At 44.7% G+C, this 17,402-nt stretch overlaps 1 protein-coding gene across 3 annotated transcripts in view; it reads right to left on the bottom strand.

Moving 5' to 3' along the window:
- Positions 1-12,581: 12,581 nt before the first annotated feature.
- Positions 12,582-17,402, bottom strand: part of LOC114502638 (endothelin-1 receptor) — a 51,302-nt gene continuing 46,481 nt past the window's right edge. For all 3 annotated transcript variants that reach the window (XM_036031867.1, XM_036031866.1, XM_028519715.2), the window contains 2 exons: positions 16,930-17,038; positions 12,582-15,045 (listed from right to left, as the gene is read on the bottom strand). In XM_036031867.1, the coding sequence (XP_035887760.1) occupies positions 14,905-15,045; positions 16,930-17,038 (250 nt within the window). In that variant the 3' untranslated portion in view covers positions 12,582-14,904. The remainder of the gene's footprint in view (positions 15,046-16,929; positions 17,039-17,402) is intronic.

The raw sequence follows: 17,402 nt of genomic DNA, 5'->3' as shown, positions 1-17,402 counted from the left end.
TCCCAGAGTTGCAATTGGTGGCTCAGCATTCACTAAACAAAACACCCTTTACTCAGGTTTTTCATGATGTTGTCGTCGTCAATATTTTCATATCAGAATTGTTCCCAACTCACTCTTTGCCCCATTTCAGACTCAGCTAGTTATATGAGAACTGATAGGTTAAAATATTAAACTACTTAAGGCAACAAATTAAAGTGCCTCCTTGGGAGCGTGACTCTAGAAAAACTCAACCGACCCACTGACTCACAGGCCCTGGCGCCTGGACAGCTGTTTCCCCCTTCGGTGAAGACTCCAAAGACATGTCAAGTGGCCTAATGTTTCACATTTTAAAAATGTGCTGTGAATTTGTGGGGAGGGATGGTTTTTCCTTTAAATGTCACTTTATTTGTTTTTTTTTTCTCCACATATCAACATTTTTCTTTGGAGAGATCAAAAGATATAAATTAGTATTGATTTATTTATATTGAGTGCTTTTATTTGGCCTTGTATGCATGCTGAGTGCTCACAGAAGGTATTAGATTAATGAGTCTGGAGACTAAAGTCTTCTGTTTATCTGCTTATTTGGGAAACAGAAGATCTCTAAGTCATTCGATGTAAACTCGCCTGCACTATGCAGCTAACTGCCTCAACATTTACCCAGGAAACTGAAGCTGTAACCGTGCACCCATCACAGGGCCATGCAAACCCTAGCTGTCACTCTGAACCATTGTCTGAGGGGGTCCTTCCCCCTCCAGCCTTTGACCCTCTCCCCTGGCATCACCAGGAGGCCATAGGCTGGTATTCTGTGACTTTTCCCTTTTGCACCCAAAATACTTAAGGTGGCCATAACTATCTCTTCTCTAGCCATTCCTAAATTCACTTCTTCTTCCTCTTGACCCTTTCTCTTAGCGCCTATGGGCCTATTTTGCTCTCTGTTACTGGTACTAATCAGTGGCTCCTGAACTAAGCAGGAAAGTGGGTCAGTGGGTTTCCAGGAATATTCTGGAAGCTGAATAATCTGATATGGGAGGGGGACATAGGCCCTTGTCCTGTCAGCTGTCCTCCTACCAGAACAGCTTCTATCTGTTATGGTTATCTGAATACTTCTAGTAAAATTTCACTTGAGCAAAGAGTGCTGAGTGTAGAAACCACTGAACTAGAGGATCCTCTTGACATGGTTTAACACTGTGCTTTGGCTGTAGTACAGGCTGGGGAGACTTAGATTGTGTGGTTATCCAATGATGTAAAGCATGGTGAGTGTGTAGTAGTCACTACTCTGTTGGGTCCTGAAGCCACATGCCCATGTGGCCAAAACAGCAGAACTATGTGGTTAGTTACTTGTCTTTTAAGACCATACCGGGTGGAGTTGTGTCCCCATGAAATCCATGTCCACCTGGACATGGACGTGGACATAGATTTTAGCAGATGTAAGACGGGGTACTAAAGGTGGTCCCAGAAAGTAGACAATCGGCTTTCGGCTATTTAGCTGGACAGGATCACTCAACACAAGAGAACATTATTGCTGGTGGTAGTAGCATCACAGTAATTAGAGGTTCCTGGGCCAGTCTCTGCTGGGTCAATGGAGAGCCCCAGAGGACAGAGATTTCCCCGTAGAGGAGCACTGTGATGGTGGGAACAGCCAGCTCCAGGAGCTATTGTAGTAGGCTCTGAATGCCTAACGATGGGGGTATCAAGTATCTGTGTGATTGGGGCTGCCTATCATAAACTTTGTCAGGAGGTGGAGCCCCCAGGTCGCAATGCTGTAATGTTGTACGGTACAGGGGTATCTCTGGGAGAGGGTCAGAGGGCGCAAAGTTGCAGGGGTAGGTAGCCTGACCCCCGTGTTACAGTTTTCTCTTGCACTCACAGCTTCCCCTCAGCTCGCCCCCGTGGTTTCTCGAGGAGTTCCCTATGACCAGCCAAGACAGGAGAAACACATCCAGCCTGGCTCGTGCACGGTTGGCTTAATATGTTGGTGGTACCTGAACATGGCTGCTGTTGCTCTATGCCGCCCCCTGCAGACTGTACCCTATAAGACAGTAACGAGGCAAAATCCTCCCGGGGGGTAGAGTTTTCAGCAGTACACTTCTGTCATCCTGTGTCTTACATGACACAAGTGTTCTAAGCATTGGCAAATGACTTGTCGGGTTTGTCAGGGGCCTGAAAAGAGCGAGGCTGGAAGACTGAAGTAAAGATCTGGAGAAAGAGAGAGGTGAATGGACTTACGAGTGTGAGCACAAAAGTCTTTGTGCACGAAGAGTGTCTGCTAGGAAGCAGAGCATCATGGCAGAGCGTTTGTTTGGCAATAAGGTGGACGAGAGTGTATGTCCAGTGGATGTCAGCCAGCCTCTGTCGGTGCTTGCACAACAGACCCATGAATGGTGTGACCCATGTGTTTCAGTGATTTATTTCGATGTAACAAATCACACCAAAACTTTGGGGCTTAAAACAATGATTGCTTTGTGTGTTTTAATTTCTCATGATTCTGTGGATTGCACAATGCCTGTGCTCACAGGTGGCGTCTTCTTGTGGTAATGCTCTGACATGGTCTTGAAATGCTGAACAATTTTAAAACAAGAAACCCTGCATTTTCATTTTTCACCAAGACCCACAAATTATATTTTGGGGTCCTAGCTGCTGGTACTATTCTTTCACTTCCTAAATTGGGGCCTCAGTTGCTTTACCCTTAGGCCCAAGTTCAAAACTGCTTTTAGTTGACAAAAGGTTTGCATGAGGCTCCTAAAAAGATTATTCTACCTGGTGAAAAAGTAGCACAGATCTTAAAATAACTCCAGAATTCTACAACAAAATAAATCAAAAGTTGTCTTTTTGAAGAGAAAGAAGGAGAAGCAGATGGAAGAGAGGGAGGAGGAGGAGGGGAGGAAGAAGCAAGTTTCCAGGGGTAAAATACCCTAAAAAGCCTTTCATAATTTGATATTTGAGTTCTTGGCTCCTCATCCATATTGGCTGCCTGGAAGCACAACTCTGTCCACTTATCTGCTATCAGTGTTCAGGGAAGAGCCAACTGGAGATCTGGCCCTACCCAACTGGGGAGAAAAACTCTCTGTTTCTATGCTAACTAATGTCATCCATCATTGATAAATACGAATAGATACCAGCTCACCAGACACAGGAGGAAAGCAAACAGTGTAAAATGGAAGGCCAGAGTTGAAACGACAGTTTATCCTGGAGAAAACAGATAATTTGGGGAATGGAGCAAAATTTTAAAACTTCTCAGTACTATCTTCAGAGACAGTTAAGAAAATATTTCATCCAACAAACAAAGCCAGGAGAAAGCAGACTATAAGAACAACACACAGAACTTTTAAAAAAGAGTGGCAAAATTTTAAAAAAATGTATGGACTAGCTACATCGTAAAATTGATCGGGAAAAGATTAAGTTGGTAAGTTAAAAGATGAAATGAGATAATCTTTCAGATATTAGAGCTGAAAAGAAAGAGATGGAAAATATGAGGGATCTTTTTCCTTCACTCTTATACTTGCTGCCTGAGTCAAATAAAAATCCAAATAAGTCCTAATTAATACATTTCTCCCCAATTTTAAAGACTCCAGTCCTCAGAAGGAAAGGGCTCACAGAGGCCCAAGCAAAGAATAACAAACAAAAGCAGAACAGAAAATGACATTGTAATCTCTTGTGTTCGCAGCTGCATCATATGCCTGTTTATATCACTTGTTCAGTAAAAATTTGTTGCGTGAATGAATTAACAGACAAAAATAGCCTCAAAATGAAGGTTCAAAATTCCCAGTAAAAAGGGAAAAATCTCAAGTGTGGGAATGAAAGAAGAGATTACCTAAAGTCAATACGCACTTCACTGTTCGCAGGTGTCTCTGCAGCAACCATAGAGGCTGATGCCAGAGGCCTTCAAGGTTGGGGGGGGCACGGCTTTATACCTCGACTTGTGTACCTGGCAAAATGATCAATTCAGTGCGAAGGGCAAATGAAGACATTTCTAATATATATTTTTTAAAAAGACATTTTCTTTTGTCTGGAAAAATTACCCAAGGATATTCACTGGCAAAAAAAAAAAAGTGAAGAAGCTTAAGAGGAAGCTAGAGTGGAACCCAGGAGTTCAACGATGAGCCGTCACAGGAGGACAGTGGTGCAGAGGCTGGGAAAGCAGGAGCCCAAGAGCACACAATGCGGTGTGTGCAGACCATGTGTTGTGCAACTGTGCACCTGCAGCCTGAATGACTTTGTTGACCAGTGTCACCCCAATGCATTCGATAAAAAGGAAAAAGAGAGCGAGAAAGCAACAGTCCATAATAGAACAGGAAGTATTGTGACTTTTTATAGCGAAGTGTCAGAAAGATCATTATTTGCTGAGGATTTGCCAAAGGGAAGCCAGTCTGGTGCTGCTACCATTACTCCGAACAGTCCACTAAGAGAAGGCCACATGCGGGAGTACAGATGGCGGTGGGGGCCTTCCCGGGCGCCCACGGGAGCTTCCTCTGCTGGGACCAAGCCTAGAGCCACCCTTGACCTACACTCGCCGAGATGTGGAATCCAAAATCCATGGCACTGGAGCACACGTTGGGAGAGCTTGCCGGTGTTTCTGGGAGTTTGAGGGCAGAGGTGACTCCAGACAGAGGCTGAAGATTTGGAAGCTAGGAGAAGGTGGACTCAAGTTTCCTGTGGCAGTAGGGGGCGGCAGTGGGGGCAAGCTGTACTTCCTTCAGGAAGGACAGGAGTGCCAGAGTTACCTTGGGCCCAGTGGCCAGGCTCCAGTTGACTTGAGTGAGTTTCCTCGGCCAGAGTGAGGGCCCCAGCAGAAGGAGGCTTCAGGGCCCACTGCCAGAGAGCGGAGCCGCGTGGGGGTGGTGCGAGCTGTCAGCTGCAGGGAGAACTCAGTGTAGTGCTCACATCGGGAAATGGTGAGTTTTGGTGGTCTCTGTCGTTTTGTGTGTGGCTTTTGTTCATGAATGTTCCTTACAAGCACCTGCCACAAGGAAGGGGAAGGGTAACTAAGGGTTTCCCAAAGGAGAGTCACCAGTACAGTCTAAGTTCCTTCTTCTGTAGTACTTACTACCTTTTCCTTCCCCCAGGTGATCCAGCAGCGGGAAGGGGAGAGAAGTGAAAGAGCCAGATCATTCTGCCTTCTCTCCTGCTGCTCTGGGTTGGGTTGGGCCAGGCCTGAACTGCAGGAAGGGGAAAAGCTTTGACGCAAAGGAGAGGTGAAGGTTTTGGTTTAAACTCGACTGGCATTTCAGCATCTGAAAACAAGACTTTTCTAAATTTCTGAAAGTGGCAGGAAAGCTATGGGATCTGCCCGGGATATTGTTAAAGAGGAGAGAGGGCAAATCTGATGAAGCCTTGCTTTAAAATGAGGTTTTCCTGTTACTTGGACACGGAAAGACCAATCGCCAGGAGACGGTTGCCCTTGAAAAGATTGTTACGCTCAGAGACCCCGAGAAGAGGGGCCCCACCGTGCCTCTGGTGTGTGTGTGGGGGGGAGGGGGGCACACGGAGAAGCACCAGTGTGCATCTGGACGCCGAGGGAAGGGGGAAACGTGGGCAGAGCCTTCATTGTAGGTTCTTTGGGGTCACCTATTTTCTGACTCCTCCCCCTCCACCGTGGGTTCCATTTCAAAATGCCCCTGGGCCTAATATTCAGTGGGGAAAAGGGAGCCTGAGTTCAATACATCCTCCGTGCTGACCCTCTGTTTTACTACATCATCTGTCGATATCCTGCAGGTACATGACAAATAGCATAATTCTTTGGGCAAGTCGCTCCAGCCCCCCCACTTTTGTCATGGGCCCAGCTTCCCAGGGTTTCTTTCAATCAAAAAAAAAAAGAAGGGTTGTGGGAACTTAATGCTCTGCTTAACCATGATTTGGCTCAGGAAAAATCATGATATAACTTCTGACCATGCTTAGGATGACTTGTCCCAGTACTTCAGGGAACACTGCGTGGTTACCCCTTGAGAGCTCTCCTCTAGGAATTGTATTGTACGACACATGATATTACAGGCTCTGCCTCTGCTGATTACATAGTATGCAACAAATAAGGGGTCGTCACTCTAATTTCAGCGGAACTGTCACGTCCTCAGAGAGACCTCTCCTAACTACATGATGCAAATTAGTCACCCAGTTGCTCACTTGGTTTTAATTCTTTGCACAGCACATATTACTAAATAATATTTTTCCTGGTCATTTAAATTTGTTTTCCTCTCCTACTAGACAAACTCACTGACATTTCAGGATACAAAATCAACACACAGAAATTAGTTGTGTTCCTATCCACTAACAACAAAAGTATCTGAAAAATATAAAGAAAACAATGCCATTTACAATAGCGTGAAAATGGTAAAATATCTTCAGAATAAACTTAACCAAGGAGGAGAAAGATCTATACACTGAAAACTAGAAGACATTTATGAAAGAAATTGATAGACACAAATAAATGGAAAAATATCCCATGTTCATGTGTCAGAAGAATTAATATTGATGAAATGTCCTTTCTACCCTCATTGCAGAGCAACACATGTTTGTTATAGAAAAAAGCCACACAGTCATGGGGTTTCCACGGGCACCCACAGACAGCCCTGAGTGGGGATGAGACCCCCTTCTGGTGCCAGCTATGGGTCTGTCTTCCCCCAGTCCCTCTCGCTAGGAGCTGGCCAAGGAGAACAGTTCACGTGTGCAGGTGCACTTGCATGGGTATCCTTCCAGGGTGCCCTTGTCATGTACTGTTTAGAGTGGTACACTTCTATCTGTGGTACAAACAGGCCCTATCTTTATCCTGAAGCCCAAAATACAGAGTGAGAGGACATTTGTGAGTAGGAAGTCAGGAGACCACACGCCTACAGAAACAGACGCTGTCGATTACTCAGTGAAGAAGAATCTCTCTTCCTTTCCAAGGCCGCCTTTGCAACTCCTCTCACCTCCCCTGGGACCTCAATCCCTCAAGGACCTTCTTTTCCTCACCCATACAGGATCGCTTCCTTCCACTGGCCCCAATTCTTCTGTCATAAAGATGCTCGGGTTGCTTTTCTCTTGAAAATGAAAATGTATTCTTTGTCCCGGCGGTTTCCTCAGGCTGCCGTCCTAGTTCTCCAGTGCCCTCACATCAAACCCTTTAAGAGTGTCCTGTGTTTTCGACCTGCACTCCCCCACCCCCAGCTGACTAATTTTGTTACCTCTCGCTGACATCCAGCTTCATAAATGACCTACACCTTCATTGGGAAGTCATTTAGGAGGGGTATATTCCTCTAATTACAGCTGATTTCTGATATGAGGAGTGTTGGGAGTCACAAAAAAGGTTAATAGTCCTGCTCCAAGGAGCCTTAAATAGAATTTCTGGAGTGATCTGCATGCGTACTTGACAGAAAAGTCACATGACATCCCAGTGGCTGGGACCGAAGGTGGGGGGTGAGAAAGTTTGGATGGCCAGTTAGCAGAGAGATCTCACACATACTAAGATGTCCCAGGCGGAGAAACTGAAAGAGTGGTTTCATATATGAGCCCGCATTTAGTATGCTGCAGGAGTCTAACGTGTTCAGTGCCTGGAGCTTGTCATTGATGGTCGGCAGGGAAATGGAAATGCGTGCTACCTGTGGCTAGCTTCTTCCAGAGGGGACCTTACACCAGGGATCAGGGTGTCACTGGTTTGTTTAAGGTGCAGCCCCCAGAAGAAACCAGAAAGGAACGAGAAGAAGCAGGCTGGGGGTAGGGAAGAAGCTAAGAAAGGTGAGATTTCAGGTGAAGTTCCAGATTCAGCTTCATCTCCTGGGGTGCTTGGTGCTTACCCAATTTGAGATGCAAGAGCCGGGCTTTTGGGCTCCCATACCTGTAAGTCACTGGCTACAGGTCACAGTAGGGGTGGGATGGGCATAAAATTCCCAGGCACTTCTTCTCCTTTCCAACTCAGGGCCTCTACGTCCAAGGGCAGGCCCCTCAGGGTTGCAGGTACAGTTAGTAGCAAAAACACCGAAGCTGCAGATAAGTAAGCAAGCCAGTACAAGGGATCCAAGAGGCACCGGTTAGGTCTCCAAAAGTGTCTGTTACATATGCCTGGAAGTGTAGGCTCCTCCAGCATGACACTGCCAGTACAACGTGGAATGTTTTCGAGGCACCCACAGCCCTGGGACCTTTCATGACGGATCAGCCCAGGACTGGTGGGGCCATTCTAGAGGCAATCTGAGAAGTGCTTAGGGATGTTATGTAAACATCCCTAAGCTATGTAAAAACCCTATGATCCCAGAGCAATCCTACTCCTTTTTAACCGTCCCAGAGAAATCACACAAGTCTCCATGGAGGCCTGTACAGAGATGTGCAGTGTAGCCTTATTTGTGGCAAAAAAGAACTGGATAAATTAAACTTCCATTATTGATTTAGATACAGTCCCATATGTAGGGATTTTTCTCCCTTGCGTACACAGGTCATTCATTAATTATTGTTCCATTTGGCAAGGGCTTTAAATATATTATAGATCGATTTTATATATCATTTTGCTAATTTGAAGATAATTTTTTTAAAGAAAATAATAAAAACTGAGGAATTAACTGACCTAAAAAGAGCAGCAGAAACAGTGGTAGTAGGATGTACGTATGACAATATCCTTAAGCGTGAAGAAAGGAAGTGGTGTGGCTGTCCCTCCGCCCCCTATCTAGGCCCACTCGGGCTTTCCTTGGGGAAGTTAGCCCTTTCCACCCTGGCCCCACTCCCCCGCTCCCCCACTCCAGCTCCAGGAGTCGGCCCTGCTTGGGCTAAGCTGGTGGCTGAATTCCATCCCTTCCCACAGGGTCTTGACTGAGAGTGAGGAGCGGTGACCCAGGCCTATACCCCATCAGGCTTCATAAGGAGGAGGAAGGACTGGGCGGAGGAGGTGAGGGCAGTTTCCCATCATGCACAAGCTCATGCCTGCGAAGGCTACAAGGGTACATACGTTCCCTTTACCTGGGCACACTTAGCAGATTTTCTCATTTTAGGATTTTTAAAAATCACAAGAATTTAACTGCATTTAATGCCAATTACCACAGTTTGAGAAAAACAGAGAGCTACAGCTCATGGAGAAATGGCTTTTTTCTGTAAAAACATGGAGTACGTGGAGTGAGTGAGGCCTGTGCCCTGCAGGCGCCTGGGGCCTGGGATTTGGCTGGTCACGCGATACCACAGTTGGGGCAGGGCCCAGGGCTCCCTCCCATCTGGGACAGATCTGTCACAGCACCCAGTGTGCACCTGCATCTGCGAACCAAATCAAATAAAATCTGATCTGTTTGGCATAGATATATTAGGTAAGAGGACTGTGGTTTAGGACCACAAAAGAAAAATGTGTGGAATTCTCGATATTCCCGCAGGAAGATTCTGTGACTCTTTTGATTCTATCTAGGTTTGGCATTGCTGCTCCTAATTTATTACCTCCCAGGAGGAGACACAGAATCCACTGATAACATTGATGCTAAAAGCTTGGGAAACCAAGAGATAGTAGGACTTCTGGCTTCCTCGCACGGAAAGTGAACTCTGCTAGCAAGCTTCTTGGGGGAACAAGCCTTGCTTTGCAGCTACCATGTTGTTTTCAGTTCTTCCTTATTCCCTGAATGTAAGAACAGTGCCCTGTCTGCTTTCACTTTTAGAAACAAAACAAAAAAAAGCGAGAGTATTGGCACTGACCAAATATAAACACTGGTTTGTCTTTGTTACCGCTCAGAGGAAAGTGTGACAGAAGCTTCTACAAATGCAGGAGTAGTTAAAAAAACACTTAAAAAATGTAAAGATCCCACTGGAAGGTCAGAAATAATCAACTGCCTCTTGTGGACTTGTGCCCTGATTTAACTTTGCTTGAAACATGGAGAAAAATCAGTAGATACATGCTATACAAAGCTGTGCTATAAAGAAAGGAATTGTAGACTCGGGATTTCAGGCCTGGGGAGGCTGGCAAGGACCGGCAGTGCACTTGACTCACTCCACACATATGTAGTGCTCAATGCTCTGTCATGGACTAGTGGGCGTGCTGCTAAAATACCAAAGGAACTAACAGACTAGTGGAAGATTCCCATTTGTCTTGGCTGTTTCCTGGACTTCATCTCTAATTTGTTTAATTCCCTTAATTTAAAAAAATACTGGATAGCTTTATTTTTGGATGGGGAATAATATGCATTCACTGACTTAACAAATTCATCCTATAGAGCAGGGGTGTCAAACTCGTTTTCACTGGGGGCCGCATCAGCCTCATGGTTGCCTTCAAAGGGCCAAATATAATTTTAGGACTGTGTAAATGTAACTACTCCTTAACAGTTAAGCGAGAGCTCAGCACAGCCGCTGGGCAGGAACAAGGTGCCAGGCAGATAAAACAAGGTGGAGGGCCGGATTCGGCCTGTGGGCCTTGTGTTTGCCACCTGTGCTGTAGAGCCAATACTATGTTGACTATCATTATGCCATTCTTCTAGCAGTGACTTATTTATGCTCACTATAGTAGGAATTGTTGAAGCAAGAGCCCTCCCACTGTGTGCACTGAGGTTGCCAGCTGACCACTCCCACCTTTACTGTCTCCTATGCTGACACCTGCTGAGTCACCACTAAGTACTTCCCGAGTACTTCCCTGCATTTGTTTAGTTATGCTTGTGTTGTCAGCAAGTAAGACAATTTAGTATGGTGGGTGTTCACTGTATCTGCATGGAGTGGAAAGATAAATCAAGAGGGACAGGAAGGGAGGGAAGAAAAGGTGGAACAGGGGACTGTTAGGGCAGTGAAACTGTTCTGAATGATACATGGGGGTGGATAGGGGCCACTGTCTCTTCGTCAAAATGCATAGAGTGTGCAACACAAGGAGTGGATCCTAATGTAAGTATAGACTTGAGTTAGTAATAGCTACCACACTGATCCAGGAGGGAAATGATAGGGGGGACTGTGTGCAGGGAAGGAGGAGAAGGAGCATGTGGAAACTCTCTGTACTTCCCATTCAATTTTTTTTATAAACCTGAAACTACTCTAAGGAACATAAAACCCATTCATCTAAACAACCACAACCAAAGGTAAATAACTTAGATGAGGTGGCCTTAGCACATGGTACGTTTAAGAAGACTGAAAACCAGCACAGGCACAAAGGTCAATGGGTTCATTTGCTTACTCAAGCCCTGGCTGAGCATCAAGGGGAACTGGAGCCTGAACGCTCTTTTTCAGCTTCCCAACAATCTCGGACTTTCCGCCTGTGGCCCAAACCGCGGTGGCTGCAGCTCCCAGGCTCACAACCCCCTAGACTTGCCGCAATGCGAAAGGGCCCTGTCTTACTTTAGCTGTTTTTAGAAAAATCCCCAAGGGGTGTTGGTCAGCCTACCTTGGAAATGTGAACACCTTCAGACCAGTTATGGCTTATGAGAGACAGGCCCCAGTGGGCGTGTGGTGTTGGCCAGGCTGGACACAGTAGACATGACAGGAGCTACTGCAGTACTGACCAGAAGCGGTGGTGGCACAGGCAGGGTGGTAGGGGGAGCGTGCAGAAGTGGTTAGGTCCTGGGCCTGTTCCGCAGATGGGCAGACAGGGCTGACGGAGGCCCTGGGGAGAAGGGGTGAGAGGAGGGGATGGGAGTGGCTTCAAGGACCTCTCCTGACAACTCACAGGCTGGAGCTGTCTTTCAATGAGCCTTGAGGGTTAATTTTATGTTTCAGCCGGACCGGGCTAAGGGACGCCCAGTGAGCCAGTAATGACTTCTGGGTGTTACTCCAGGATGTTTCCTGGAGAGACGGGTATTTGAATCGGGAGACCGAGTAAAGCCGATCAGCTCTCACCGATGTGGGCTGGCCTGAGCCGTCTGCAGACAGCCGGAAGGGGAAAAAGAGAACGTAGAGGACAGATGTCCCCCGTTTTCTCCGGGGACATCAGTGATCCCGGTTCTCAGCCTTTGGGCTCTGGGACTTACACCTGCGGGCTGCCCCGGGTGTGCCTCGGGCTTTTGCCCTCAAACTGGGAGTTACGCCATCGCCTTCCCTAGTTTTCAGGCCTTGGACTTGGGCTGAATTGGACTTGGCTTTCCTTGTTCTCGAGCTTGCAAACAGCAGATGATAGCGTATTTCGGCCTCCTCAGTCACATGAGCCAATTCCCATAATAAATCTTCTCTTACACATAGTGGCTCCGTGTCTCTGGAGAACCTGACTGATGCATGAGCAGAGGGATGTGATGGTGGCACAGGTTAGAGGGACACCAGGAGCTTAGTTTTAGATCTGTTGGTCATCCAGTTGGAGATGTTACATAAAGTAGTTGGATACATATGAGTTTATTCCTCATATCCATCTGACGTACTGTTTATGGGCTGTCGTCGTTTATTGTTTAACTCCTTCCTCTAGAATTCAAGCTCTATGTGAACAGGAGCTTTGCCTGCTTTGTTCACTGCTATATCTCTAGTACCTAGAAGAATTCCTGGGGCATAGTAGATGCTCAGTAAAATGTACTGGAAAGGTGAATGAGGAAATGAATGAGAGAGTTATGCATTCAGCACAACCTGTAGGTTGAGAATACAGCACAGTAAGGAAGTATCTGTTTGAAAGTAAAATTCCTTGCCTGGCTAATACTAGGGAGAAGTTTACAATAGGCATTGTGTAACAAGCATTTTCTCTGAAGAACTAGATAAAAATGAAGAGGCACTTGCAAGTTTTCTGTAAACTTTATTTTATACTTTCAGGCCACTGCCAATGCAGGGCCTTGGCTTTTGGCTCATTTCTACAGATTTACTTGGAAAGATGTGATAAAAGTAGAAATCAGAAATATTCCTACTAGTAAACCATGATTACTTACCAGTCCATAAACACAATGTACATTGAAGCCTGTGTGGTTATTCAGAAATCTATGACTTTCTGAACTTAAAAAATGCATTCTTCATAGGCAAGAGACAAAGCATCTTAAACAAAAAGACAATTGTGTTAACAAAACAGTGAGAACTTAGGAGTGCATGTAGCACTCACTGCATGTGATGCGCCAGCGGAGTGATGGAACTGACTATTTACACATAAGGAGCCCTGCAACTGGACCCACTGGAAGCTGATGGTGACATTCTGTACATGACTGTGCCATAATGTAGCCCAGCAAATTCTTAGCTAGTTCGTCATTGGTAATGTGTTTGGTGAAGTCTGCTCTGAACAGCTGACCACCTGACGCCCTCATCACCAGGCTGGATTGAGGGCTAGGACAGTACTTACAAGTTTAATGACTTTTGCTCTAGCACAGGAACATATACAACCCCAAATACTGTCTTATCAAACTGACCAACCAACAAAACCCTACCGTTAACTGATGGCTCGTCCCCTCTCCTGCTGCCTCCCGTATTCCATTTGTGAGAGTGGCGTAGTCACAAGGTTTACGAACACACAGACTGAAACTGGCTGAGGCCAATCGTCATGATGAATGACCACCCGGACGCCACTCAGAGCGTGCGCTGTGGCACCAGGGCAGGGCACTGTTGTTAGGTTGCAGGAGTCCACACATCCCATCGCACACATGCAGATACCACACACATGAATATGCTCCACAGAGATAGTAACAGAACAACTCGCTAAAAGAAATGTATAGTTGTATATATATATATATATTTATGTACACACAGTAAAAGATTTTCTGCTATACTCACAGTCTGTAAACATCTTGGGAAATGCCCAGCAGAAGTCACTGCGGGCCCTTTGAAATGGTGACCGTGTGAGGACTAGGAGTAGGGGAGGGGTTGCAGTTCACACTGGAAGCCCGGAGAAGTGAGGAGCTAGTGATGGCCTTTGGGGCAATTACATTTCAGTGACATGATCAACTCAGCCACTTGGAAAGTATGTTTCCTATATGGACAGTGGAATGGCCAAAACAGTCTTACTGCCAGTTAGCATTGAAGACAAATCAAAGGAATATGAGGTGATATGTATACTATATATATGTATATATGTATATACACACGTGTATATATGTACATAGATATGTATATACATATATATACATGTTACTATTACAAAAAAACCTCAATGAAAATTTCCAAATCTTCTAAAAATACTCAGTCCTTGTCTGCTAGGTGTACTTTAGACTTCCATGCATCGCACTGAAAGTCTTGGCTATAGTTCAATGACATGCACACTTATATTTTGGTATGTTATTGGTTTTACCAAAAGGACATAAAAATGATTTGGCTTATGAAAAATAGAACTATTTGACTGGAACATTACTTTTAAAAGTTAACATAAAACTATGTTCAGGTCTCCTGTACTGAAAAACCACTAAAAAACTAAGTTCTTAAAAATCCTTCGAATAGCAGTGATTGAACTGCCACGTGTGGTCACAAGTTTGTGCTTTAGTGCCTGCATTTGTCGCAGCTTGAGAATGTGTGTTGAGAAAAAAACAGTGACATGAGAAATATTAACCTAATCACCTAAATTCTGTTTTACTTGCTTTTTTTGCAAAATATGTATAAATAGGCTCAAATAATTATTTTTAAACTACTATGAGCTTAAAAATACTGGCACAGAATAACATCTCAAATAAAGGTGACTTAAGTCCATACTGTGTTTGGCAACAAAACAAAACAAAACACTTAAAAAATATCTCTATTTCGTCATCTCCAAACTTTCATGGTGACCGGTTCCCACTGAACGTTGGGCAGAACGGCCGTGAAAGCTAGTCATGCACTTGAAAACTATTTTCATGCAAAAGTAGTAAATATCCTTCTGGTTTCATTGGACAGTCTCCCTTTCTCCTGCCAACCCTCACCATTTTTTAGTGCTGAATATAACAGGCAGAATATGTGAATAAGATAAATCAAAGAAGTCAGATTCAGTGAGTTTGTGGGTATAAACCAATCCACTCTCTGACGCTTTGGAAAGCATTTTCCAGGGGTGGGACTGAGCCACGTGAGAAGAGACTTCCGGAGACATAGTTGCGGTGTGATTTTTTTTTCTCCAACAGGATTCGAAGGAATATTGATCAATGGTTCTGAAGATGTTTAGTTTACGCTGTCCTTGTGGCTGCTCCTATCTGTGTTGTGGTTGTTCTGTTCATGGTTCTTCCACTGGATGCTAGTTCCATTCATGGGGACCGAGGTCATCAGGCTTTTGGACTGGTGACAGCAGCAGCAGAGGCAAGACTGGGAGAAGGAACAGAGGCAAACGGACGTGAGTCTACCAGCCTGTTTCCGGTGTAATGCAGATGCCCCGGGCCCCCACCAACAAGGGGTAAATGTCCACAAGCGTTTGAGGACAGAATGTGAGCCTTAACAGTAATCAGGTGTGTGGAGTCTGTAATCTCATGGTGGAAGCTGAACTGTCCATTCTACTGCAGAGAGAAATAGGTCCCTTGTTTCTTGTTTAACTCTGTTCACCAAGTCACAGAGGAAGAGGAGCAGTTTTGGCCGGAGGGAGAGTGTTGTAACTTGGGGTGGGCACGAGTGGGGGGATAGGCGAGGCCTGGCATTTCCTCACTGCGCACCGCTGGTGTGGTGGCTGTCTGTGTCGCGCACCTCACCTGGTGTTTCCAGCCGTGGGTGGCGGGTGCTGTTTTCCTACCAACTTATATGAAACTACCAAGTTTCATCTCTTTGTGTGATTCTGGGTTAATATATGTCTGTTCTCCTTTTAGACTGTGAATTCAACTGGGGCAGTCACTGTGTTTCTCCTGTACCCTCTATCCCCAGGTAATGATAAGCTCGTACTGAGCACTTATTATTGTTTTAAGCACTTGGCACTTAACATATATTAACCCATTGAATCCTACTTATGAGAAAGATACTGTGATTGTCTGACTTTACAGACCAGCAAACTAAGGAAGCAGGAGGGGCACCGCCTAGACCTGGGTTTGTCAGTAAGTACAGAGCTGTGATGTAAATCAAGATCGTTTGCTTCCAGAGCCTGCACCCTTGACCTCTATGCTACCCTTGCTAATACGTACTATGAACTAACATCCTGGCTAGAGATAACAGGATCCAGTTTGGATTAACTCCGTGCTCAAATCGTTCCAGAAACTGGAAAAATGACACATCAGTAAGAAGTGCATGGAGCTTCTGGAGGACATGGGTTGGCTTAGCTACAAGGGGGTTGAAGAACAGAAGGAAACAGATTTCAAACTCAATTACATTAGTTCAGATTTCCAGAGTAATGAGCATTTACTTTCCTTGAAGAAGGTATTATTAAATATACTATTAAGTAGCATTTAGCAAGAGGTTTCTTAACAATAAATGTAATTTATGTTTTATTGAAATGGTGGGACTACTGTTAAAATCTAAAACAAGATAAGGAAGGAATAGGTTTTTCTGTATTCTCTGTGGCCTGGAGCTCACATTTGAGCATTTCTTTTTAAAGGAGCATACTAAATTGGCATGTTATTAAGTTAGTTATTTTTAATTTTAACCTCTGAATGTGTTGTTGCCTGAATAGATATTACTTTTTTTATGCTGACAATTTAACCATCTTTCTGATGAACAAAGTAATGATTTTCACTTCTTTACTGGAAGTACAGGGTCTGGCAGAAGTGACACATGCTTGAGTGTGGTTGGTAGGGTCATACTATGGGTGTAATAATATATATATTTTTTAAAGATTTTATTTATTTATTTTTAGAGAGGGAAGGGAGGGAGAAAAAGAGAGAGAGAGAGAAACATCAATGTGAAGTTTCTGGGGGCCATGGCTTGCAACCCAGCCATGTGCCTTGACTGGGAATCGAACCTGCAATGCTTTGGTTCGCAGCCCACGCTCAATCCATTGAGCTACGCCAGCCAGGGCTTAATTTATAGTTTTAATTTGAACATTTTACCTAAAATGTCATATGGTGTGCTTGAGTGTGATATTGTTATGTTACAGAATGACATGCTTATGATTTTGTAATAAAAGATTTTGTAATAAAAAGGGGGCATTATTTGTGCCGGACCCCTGTATAGCTGACGAAAGTAATATTTACAACTGGAATTAGTCTTGACTGTTGGCTACTTAATATACTTATTTGGTTGTCCTTAAAAATACTTGCAAAGCAGTCTTACCTGAAAACAATTTTTAAATTTCTTGCTCACAAAATATAGAGCTATCGGGTTTATACATGAATTCATAGTTGCCAAGTTAATACCGATGTAATCCATGAGCAGCAAGAAACTAGAGCAAAAGAAAACAGAGTTGAATGATTAGAACATAATGTCTTTAAAACTGACAACTAGCATTTATTCCTAGAATAAGCGGCGTTTCTTGCCCAGAAGCCATTTCTTGGAGGTAGCAGTCAGAGCTTCTGTAAGGTTGTGGTTTAAATGGCAGTTTCAGGGCTGCGGAACATTTACTTGCCACTTGGCTGGCTCAGATGGTTGTGCACAGCCTCAGGAAGGGAGCACCGAGATTGTAGACATGGTGCGCACACATTTTGGGATCAGTTATGGGCTGTGTCAGCTAAACAAAATTAATCAGCTTGGTAGTTCTAATTTTCAGGGCTAATGAGAATATAGGCCAGATGGTTTTGTAAAAGTAT

This window comes from Phyllostomus discolor, chromosome 8 (assembly GCF_004126475.2).
Source record: "Phyllostomus discolor isolate MPI-MPIP mPhyDis1 chromosome 8, mPhyDis1.pri.v3, whole genome shotgun sequence".
Lineage (NCBI taxonomy): Eukaryota > Metazoa > Chordata > Mammalia > Chiroptera > Phyllostomidae > Phyllostomus > Phyllostomus discolor.
This window is presented reverse-complemented; position numbering and strand designations above follow the sequence as displayed.